This window comes from Thunnus maccoyii, chromosome 13, assembly GCF_910596095.1.
Source record: "Thunnus maccoyii chromosome 13, fThuMac1.1, whole genome shotgun sequence".
Classification (NCBI taxonomy): Eukaryota; Metazoa; Chordata; class Actinopteri; order Scombriformes; family Scombridae; genus Thunnus; species Thunnus maccoyii.
The window spans coordinates 17,100,736-17,110,573 of record NC_056545.1 but is presented as its reverse complement, the minus strand read 5'-3'; the positions used below and the strand labels follow the sequence as shown (position 1 = coordinate 17,110,573).

The following is a 9,838-nucleotide window of genomic DNA, read 5'->3' as shown; positions in this document are numbered from 1 at the left end:
TTTAATGTGTACTGCACTTTTCATTCGCAGTACCGTAAAAATCCAATCTCCACAAACAGGATCGATCGGCTAGATTGGCTTATCGAAACAAAATATCACTGTACTCCAAATATTTCAAATATTAAAAAACACATTTTTTGACAGTTGTGTTAAAACAATATTCTGCTGGTATCACAGTTGGTTATGTGCTCTTAGGCCTACACTGAAGACATTTGGTATTCCAGTAACTGCATGAGCAGATTATTTGATGCAATACATTCAAGTTTTTTTTAAAGACTGCTGCAAAGTTGATTTGATTTCATTTATCCAACAAGCCCATTTCTAAAGAATAGAAGCAACATCTCAATCCTGTGGATTTTGTGATATTGGCACAGACATAATTATGAATGTGGAATTTTCTCGGATTGATGTGGAACATGTCTGGAATTTTTTGTGGGACTAAGATTCAATTACAGAAAAGAGATGTATTATATTGTATGATAAAAAGACAATGACAGAAGTCATTATATTTTTTATTTAAATGGTGAGTTTTATATCCATAAAAGTAAATGATCACCAGTTCTAGGTGAGACTTCTTATGCAGTGTTTCAAAGTAACGTTAAGTCTTGATGGCACTCTGATTATCCATCCATGGACATAATATTTTCTTTTCTTTTTTGTGTATTCTTTGTGGTTTGAATGACTTTGTACAAACCAAATGAAGTTGTTAAAAATATAAAAAAATAAATAAATAACTAAACAACCAATCTTTTCAGTTTTTACAAGCTTTATAATCTTAATTAAGGATTCAGAAATGTGTGTGACAACATATTTGTAGTTGCCTATTTGTATAAAGAATTAGGAGTTCCAGAAAAACTGGATGAGCTCTGAGGTTTTCCAAAATAATTTGGAAAAAAAAGCAGTCATGGAACAGGTGTACATGTGACCACAGGAGAAATAGTTTTCAAATAGGCTGCATTATTCTATTTTATATATATTGTGATACTCGAGTTAGTTAATTTAGTTGTATATATTTTAGCCTTTAATTGTATTTGTTTCTTTTACTTACCTCACTGCTTTTGTATTTTGATTTATGTCAAGTGGCTGCTGTAAAACTTTAATTTCCCTTTGGGATTAATAAAGTACTCTATCTATCTATCTATCTATCTATCTATCTATCTATCTATCTATGTGAGTGTCCCCAGCACACTACTCAAATGCAGAAAGGATCCTCGAACTAACACCTAAATTGAATGCTGCTTTAATTAATGTCATTAATTGCACATGAGCCTTTTATGCATGCCACAATGTTTGCTACTGTGTGAAAGTTATTCCATGTTTCATCTATCAAAGTTTAATAAATTGTCTCCTCAGTTACACATACTACAATTGAGTTCTTGCTGTCGTTTCAACTCCTGTCCACTAGGTGGCAGCACGTGCGTCACTGCGGGCTGCTCGCTGCTCTCTTGCCTCAAACTGATGATGTGTCGCGAGAAGAGTCACTTCCACTTCCGCGTCGCCGTTGTGTTCACTTGTGATTGGAAGTGGAGTTCCCTGAACAGCCCACAGAGTAATGGAGATATAAGGACTCTCATTTAGTGTCTCGCTTTCTAATCAGTCCTGTAAGCTTGTATTTTCATTAATTTTCTGGAAAGTCCGACCACCGGCTGTGGGACACGGAGGAAAGCAAAGAGGAAACAAGCTAGCTCTCAAGCTAGCCGCTTTGACTGGTGGGCTGTCAGTGATTGCAGGGAAACTCATGGAAAATGGATTGTCTCTGTGAAATAGTACAAGCCTTGGTCGCGTTGGCAGCTCTAGCTTTGATTGTGGTAAGTAATTACAATGTTGAGTAAATATTGTGTTGTCAGAGAGTTGTTGAAGCTTCTTGTAGCAAGTGTTTTCTATGTAAGAAACCTTTAGGCAATTGTGAACTAGAGTCTTATTCATCCTATACCTTACCTTGATTTTATGACACTTCCTTTTTGCATTGCTTCCGTTTATAAACACTTAAATTAAGTTGTGTATTCTGAGGGGGAAATGCTCCAAAGCAGCAAAAGAAAGGTGAAAAACCAAATTCTCAGAAGTTAAAACTGAGAAAAAGATAAAGTATTAAATTGAAGCACAACACAGGATAACGACACCAAAAGTTCTTGCCCCAAATCATGACTGCTGTGCCTCTGCTCTGCTACATTATAGGCCTCAATGGAAGTTGTGTCATACAGGTTTAGTTACTGAAGATATTACACATTATATAAATAGTTGTAAAGATTACATGCAATCAAGCATATTTCTTGTATCCATTTCTTTTTCTTTTTTTTTTTAAGTTCATATATCTATGTTTAAAAACTGTAAAATATACCTGACGGCAAGAGTAACCGGAGTGCCATTCTCATTTTTCTTCCCTTTCAGGTGCTTGTAATAGCACACGTCACTGCCGGGATGGTGAACCTGACACGCCACGAGAAGGAGAAATACTTCCTCACCGACACAGGAGAGAAAGAGCTCTTCCCCAGTCTGCATGATCCCCACTCCAGAGACCTCTCTGTGGTGATCCCGGCGTATAACGAGGAGCTCAGAAGTGAGTGATTAGGGGAGGGTAAACCCAGGTTTCTGTCTGGAACGTCTGCACAGTAACTTGATGACAGTGTTGCAACTTTTCATTATCGAGAAATATTGAAAAATTGTTCTCACTATTTCCCTAAGCCCAAGTTGACATATTCAGATTCCTTGTTTTGTCCATTAATATATAACCAAAAGATACTCAGTTTCCTAAAGGAAAGGACAAAAAAACCCAGTAATTATTCACATTTGAGAAGCCACAAGTAGTACATTTTTGGCATTTTTGCTTACAAGATTATTTCTCTGTCAATAGACCAATTCATTCATTGACTGATCATTTCAGTGACAGTGACATTTGCTGTTGATGTCTGCAGATACAGTAAGCTGTTAAAAGCCATGTTTACCATGTTTTACAGGACATGTATAGAATGTATAAGTCTGTGTTTTAAAGACCTAATATTTTAATTTTCTCATTGAGCAGTTGAATGAAACACAGTTTACTCTGTGTTGAATGATAAATTCTGCACCATCAATTGAGTAAGTAAGTAAGATTCTAATATGTGTGTGATTGTGTGTCATTTTCAGTGCCTGTGATGTTAGATGAAGCTATGGAGTACTTGGAAAATAGACCTGTAAGTACTCAACCTCAAATGGGCAGTACTAAATTCAATCTTAATCATAGTAGTTTGATAAAAGAATGATGAAAACGGCACGCCCCATCTCTCTCTCTCTCTCATTTCCTATCATTTCTCCACTGTTGCTATAATAAACACATGTAATGCCAAAAAAAAAGAATGATGAAATCAATGACCAACAAAGGGAAACAGTTTCAACAGAGTGGAGCATCCTCTGAATGCCGAGATGGTCAACAAAACAAGCTTATGACTGTATCTGTTATTCTCAAAGGTGCCAGTAGGTGGCAGCATTTAACTGGAAAAGTGCCTTGTGTGATACAAATCCCTCCTGTTGTTTCCTTACTGCAGAAACAGCACCCCTCTTTTACCTATGAGGTCATTGTGGTTGACGATGGCAGCAAAGACAAAACCACAGAGGTAATTTTTGGAAATATTTTCCCAAGAGTTCTATTTTTGCCCCACTCGCTTTTTTTCTCAGCTAAGTATTTCAAAGTGATACCAACAGAAATTTGTTTTGTGATGTGCTGCCAGGTTGCTTTGCGCTACACAAGGAAGTACGGTGCAGATAAAGTGCGGGTCCTGACGCTGGTGAAGAACAGGGGGAAAGGAGGGGCCGTGCGGATGGTGAGATCGTAGATGTCAAAACCATGTGTGCAACAGTATGCTGTGCACTTCCTGTTGATATAACATTTGTAAGTTTTGTTTGTCTCTTTTAAAGGGAACTCTGAGCTCCAGAGGGAAAGTCATTCTGATGGCAGATGCTGACGGAGCCACAAAGTTTTCTGACATTGAAAAAGTTGAAGCTGGCCTTAATGACCTCAGTCCTAAACCGGTGTGGTGGTGCTCTGTTTTTGTTGTTCTGTCTCACATATCCTCATGTATAATGTATTAAGAGAGGGCGGTACGAGTGTGACCATCCTAAACATGCCCGTCTGTCTATGCAGGAGAATATGGCAATCGCCTGTGGTTCCAGAGCTCACCTGGAGAAAGACTCAGTAGCTCAGGTAATTGTCGGTCTTTTTGTCTGCTTGGACACCGGAGTATTGTAGACTATGCCTGTTTAAACATTAAGTGACCACTGTCGTGTCTGTGCCACAGCGATCCATGTTTCGTACATTCCTTATGTATGGCTTTCACTTCCTGGTGTGGTTCTTTTGTGTGAGAGGGATCAAGGACACACAGTGCGGCTTCAAGCTTTTCACACGTGAGGCTGCGCTCAAGACCTTCTCTTCTCTCCATGTAGAGCGATGGTAAGGACTTGCTTTCCACCACGGACACTTAAAGCTTCAATGTGATGCCGCAGTAATGGCTGTCATGTGCCTTTGTGCTTAAAAAATGTACAATTAACCTGTATGATGTTAAAAAAATAATATGCCAATCACAAGTTTTCATACTGAAACTAAGAGATGGTTTAAAAATGGCTTCTTGAAACAGGTTTTAAGAAACATGTTTCTAAAAGTGCAACCAGCTAACTGGTGCTTGAATAATTTTCAGTTATTTCAGTAATTGAATAATGAAGTGCTGGTTTAAAGGCAGTGCACATCCACACAGGTGTTTTCAGTTACTCCTGCTAATAAAACGTAGTCATGAGCTATGCTTGGAATTCCATAAAGTCACAAAACTCCTGTGGACCAATAAGAATGATCACAGGGTAAGTTGTCCCGCCCTAACAGGGGCAATAAAACTGACAGGAGAGAGGGAGATGTCAGTCAAGCCCAGTTTGTACACGCCCACACAATCATGAGGAGAGGTCTAATCATCCAACACAAGAAAAAACACCTGTGTGTGTAGACTATAGGTGTGAAGGGGCTTAAATATTGTCTGATGAAGCTTGTTATGACTATAATGTGCTGGGAATTATCACATTTAGTGATAGTAATATGCTGCCTCAATAGCAAAAACAAGACCTTTTTTGATATAATACTGTATAAACATGTTTTTTTCTGCAATCCTGTTTTTCATGAAGTAAAAACAAACCATCCTTCTTAAATGTTTAATATCTGAACACAAGCAGTTTCACAATAACCTTTTTCTGAATAAAATAATCTTGTAATTAGATAAATAAAGATTTTCTTGCCTAAACATTCTGATTGGAGTCAGGAGCTATCTAGTCAAAGAATGAGTAAACAAGATTAAGAGTCTGACTAAACATTCAATGGCAGCTTTTGAGATTCTTCAGTACTCAATATTTTGGTCCTTACCAAAAAAAAAAAGTACTGATGTTCTGCACTCAGTTGTAGTGATTCGGCCAATGTTGTGCACTTTTCTCTTTCCTCTCACAGGGCTTTTGATGTGGAGCTCCTGTATATTGCCCAGTGTTTCAAAATCCCCATAGCAGAGGTGGCAGTCAACTGGACTGAAATAGAAGGTATGTATTTCATGGACATTTGTCCACCCACGATGCCACTTATCCTTAGTTCTATAAATATGTCTGTTGGATATGTTTGCTGTTTTATTTCTTCCAGTCATTCCTTAACATTTTGCCAATGATCGCATATTTTAGATGTTATCACTCGTTAATCTATGTAGGTGTTCATCCTTTCAAAGATTATTTTCTTCTTCTTAATTTGTTTTACTTGCTTCTTCTTGTTTTTGACTGTCAAATATTTACCGTGTGAGTGTTGCTTTCTTTGATGCTCCTCCACTTCCTGGCCTGAGATTCATAAAGCATCTGTCTTCCAACTACTTACCTAAGCTTACTCAGTGCTGCTGTGATAAAGACTTTTCTGATGGAGTTACTGAATGGCCTAACAGCAGTAAATGTCAGCAAACTGGCATATTTCCACTTCCATTTGCACAGTAAAAGCATCAGTTGAGAATTAAGTGCCTGTGCGTTTTGCTCTGCCAGGGTCCAAGCTGGTCCCGTTTTGGAGCTGGCTGCAGATGGGACGAGACCTGATTTTCATTCGCCTGCGATACATCACCGGGGCCTGGAAGCTGCAGTCACCACATAAGACTGACTAGCCAATCAGATGAGCCCTCGTATCATAGAGACAGCCTATGATCGGGCCGTCAAACCTTTGGATGAGGTGGGATTCGCGGCTGTGTACGTCATTCACTGTAATCAACGACAAAAGAACAAAGTAGAGTATTTCACATCCATTGCTCTCCAGATGTTGCCTCTGGATGTGAAGTAACGACACGGTTGCAAGTTCCTCATGATCCTGCCTTTCTTTTTTTTTTTCATTCAGATATCGGCTTGTGATGGCCACCGTTACGCGAACGTTTCTGTCGCCACGGCTTACAGAAGGCCTGTATGACTGATCCGTGTACTAAGTTACTTATTGTTTATATTGTGGCCAATCAGTGAGAAAGTCTTGTAGTAAAATGTGGAGGATCTGATCATCTTTGTCTTTTCTGATTCAGGAAGGTAGAATGAATGTTATTATTATAAAGGGAGGGATTGTATTTTTAAGGTAACTTGACTGTGAGTTGGTGTGCTGTATGACTTGAACCAAAATAAAAAAAAAAATAATGTCAATGATTTATGATCTGGAAATCATTATCATTCTACTAACAATGTTTTGTTTTTGTTAAAAGCTTTGTTGCAGAGTTGTTGACCACTTAATCCTGAGCTAATAGACATCTGCTGAGGCAGGTTAAGGAGGAATTATAGCAGTCAAAGCATGACGTCTTTTTCTGAATCTTAAAACTGAAGAAGAGATCTGATTTTCCTTGTTTGTAAAAAAAAAAAGCAGGATTGAACCAGTGGTTTCACGCGGAGCTCAAAATATATTTTAGGATTGACTTGAATTGCACAATTTTTTTACAGTATTTAACATTTAAAGATTTTGTTGTTTTCAATCTGATATTCTTTCAATCAGCTTCCTGTCTCTTTGCTTGGTCACACTCAAAACCTCATCCTGTACATGTATACGATCTTGAGGCGCTGATATCTTGCTGCAGAATTCATAAATTGCAAACAGTGTGCAGTGTGACTATGCATGGCTGTTTTCATCTTAGATCACTGGTTCCCAAATTGAGCTCTCTGTCTCTGTCAGGCATCCTGCAGAGTATTGTCAAGGAAATATCTGTAAAATTGTCTTGTCTAAAATGAATCTAATTACAGTTTATTTAATTTGGTATAAAATTAGATTTAACAGCTGTTATTTGGGATGAACTGTATGAAGTTTCTAGTGGCTGTATTATCATGAGTTTGGCCTTTTCTTGACATGAAAGAAACTGGGAAACCCTGGATTTTGTTATTTATCACCAAAGTCATCCCTTTGCCTGTCTCCTACAACCTCATGTGGACATCATCTTGGAAAGCGTCCAGTAAGCGTTTTTGCGGTCTGACTAAATGATCTTCTTGCTGTTTTCTTATGCAAGCCAGAGGTCTGGGTTCGCGCTGATGCAGACGGAGGTCTCTGGGGCCTCCCGGAGCCCCGGGGTGCGCATCCTGTTTGTGTTTGTCTGCAACCAGACGAGACGCAGAGGCAACGGAAAGTATCCTGGCTGCCCTTTTCTAGTTTTACACGTTAGAGGTTATCGATCCGTGTCTGATATCTACTCATTCACTGCGGATGATGGGAATACAGGCAGGATGTAAACGTAAAGAAACTCTCAGAACACTTTTTATTGTTAGAAATGACTCCTACAGTTTTTCTGCAGGTGACTGGACAACAACACTAAAACTGCTAGAATAAAAACAGTCATTAAAATAGTATTTATTTTCTCGTCATGCTCATTTCTAACAGGAGTGAAAACAGATCGTTTATTATTTTGTTATGGGTCCGTCGTGGCTTCTGTCTGATGGACCACCACCTATTTATGGCACACCGGATTATCATGGTGCATGTCGATGCTCCACCAGGTGGCTGGAAAAAAAAATCATAAGGTTTTTGACAGGGTCCCCTGAGTGGTTTCACTTCGTGTTGGGAGTATTGTTAGGTTCCGCAGCAGTTGCTGTAAACTGTGAAAATGTCAAACTTGTAGACTCACTGTCGCCAGCCGGGCTTGCGTCATTAACTGGACCAGTCACGGCACTCCCAATAAAGGATCGTATCCATCCGCAACGAGAAAGACCTCCGCATGGCTCCCAACAAAAGATGATGAAACAACTTAGATTTATAACAGGAAAAAATTATGAGGCTTGATTTCACAACATGATTGAATTTATGGGGGGGCGACGGCTGATAGTCCCTCCACTCCTCTAAGCGAATTTTTACTTTTAGCATCTTTAAGGCTACAGGTGCATATATTGTGCATGGGCTTACATTTGTCTCCTTGGTCCCTGTGGGAATAGCTGTAGGCTATAATTTCATACCATAACCTAAACAACTATTTTAACATATGTAAACACAGGCTCGGAGCACCTACAATATAAACAGTTGACAAACAGAAGCAACCTGTTGTAAAGTTTTTTTAAAAACTTATGAAGTAGGTGCATGTCACTATCACAACTACACCTAAATCCACCGTAATCGCTATTAATAGTGTAATCTATATAGCTAATGAGCAATCCACTAATAAAACTATAATGCAATACGGGAATGATATCCAAAAAAAATCATACCACAGACATTGTATGACGTTATGAATGAATAATACAAACACTGTAAAGCACAATAGCACCATTATAAGGCTACTACAACATTTGTCCTTTAAAGAAAGTTCATTTGAATATTTTGGAAAACGGGGAACAGGTGTGATTGTTTTTCATCCTGGCCCCTGTTAGTTAGAGCCAGCTATGCCTGACACTGGGCATGGCTCAGGTGGCACGCACTTCACACACGCGCGCGCTTGCAGCACGGGCGCGTGCACCCCGCTGACGCTGCGGAGCCTGAATCAGAAATCCCTGAAATCCTGGGAAAGTTCCAGGAGGAGGAGGAGGAGGGGAGGCGGAGGGATCTTGCATGCAGGCGCTGCGGTTCCAGCCAGGCTGACGCCGCCGAGGCTGTGTGGCGCTCGGCTGGGGCTGCTGGAGGAGTGGAGGCTCCGGGCTCTGCAAACCTGCGTCAAGGCTGCCGCAGAAGACCAGGACAAGACCGGAACAATGCGAGGCTTTGTGTTCACAGTAAATGCGGAAGTTCAGTCATCAGTCAGACCATTAATTACTGTAGGTCTGGAGTATGTAAATCCCTAAATGAAAATATAATAGTTTGTATTTTGTATTTAAATGAAGGCCTAAATGGTGCAAGTTAAAAATATGATTATTAGCCTATATCTGTAAATAAGTATGTTACTTTCTCTTAGGTTAGTTATTCTTTATTTAAATTATGAATAGCCTAAATGTTATAACTCTCATTAGGTATTGCAAATTAGATTTAAGGATTTCATTTATTTATTTATTTATTTAGTGTTGTTTCATTCACTACTTTTCTGTCTGTGTTGCACCCAGACACACAAAAAGAAGTATCATTTAAAATCCCTTTTAAAGTATCTTTGTGGGTCTATTTGAACAATTAAAAACAGGATATTGAAAAAACATTATTAATTAAACATATTATTATTATTATTATTATTATTATTAGTGGAATTGTCTGTTATTGTATGTTCAAAACAAGTAGGCCTGCACTGCATAATTTACACAACATTTTTAAATGAGATTTTTTTAATAATAATATTAATACAGGTCTATAAGTGACATTATTTAAGAATGTCCATTTGGTTATAATTAGTCACTGATGTCTTGTAAATTACTCTCCAAACTTCATATTAACTGC

The 9,838-nt window shown here is 38.7% G+C and overlaps 1 protein-coding gene across 2 annotated transcripts; it reads left to right on the top strand.

The window, feature by feature from the left end:
* Nucleotides 1–1,469: 1,469 nt before the first annotated feature.
* alg5 (ALG5 dolichyl-phosphate beta-glucosyltransferase) lies at nt 1,470–6,654 on the top strand. Of its 2 annotated transcripts, XR_006099608.1 has the most exons (11): nt 1,470–1,808; nt 2,389–2,557; nt 3,124–3,170; nt 3,522–3,590; nt 3,705–3,797; nt 3,892–4,005; nt 4,118–4,177; nt 4,272–4,423; nt 5,456–5,541; nt 6,022–6,202; nt 6,365–6,654. XR_006099608.1 is itself a non-coding variant. In XM_042431229.1 (10 exons), the coding sequence occupies exons 1-10, from the start codon at nt 1,746–1,748 to the stop codon at nt 6,135–6,137; spliced, it is 969 nt and encodes a 322-aa protein (XP_042287163.1). In that variant the 5' UTR covers nt 1,470–1,745; the 3' UTR covers nt 6,138–6,654. The 2 variants fall into 2 exon arrangements, 1 of the variants encoding a protein (XP_042287163.1); XM_042431229.1 differs by having other exon boundaries at nt 6,022–6,654.
* The last annotated feature ends 3,184 nt before the right edge of the window (nt 6,655–9,838 follow it).

Excerpts from the sequence above, each read along its gene's own strand:
- alg5 (XM_042431229.1), top strand. The coding sequence starts at position 1,746 with ATGGATTGTCTCTGTGAAATAGTACAAGCCTTGGTCGCGTTGGCAGCT. Across the intron at positions 3,591-3,704 it reads GCAAAGACAAAACCACAGAG|GTTGCTTTGCGCTACACAAG; the intron begins GTAATTTTTGGA and ends ATGTGCTGCCAG. Across the intron at positions 5,542-6,021 it reads CAACTGGACTGAAATAGAAG|GGTCCAAGCTGGTCCCGTTT; the intron begins GTATGTATTTCA and ends TTGCTCTGCCAG.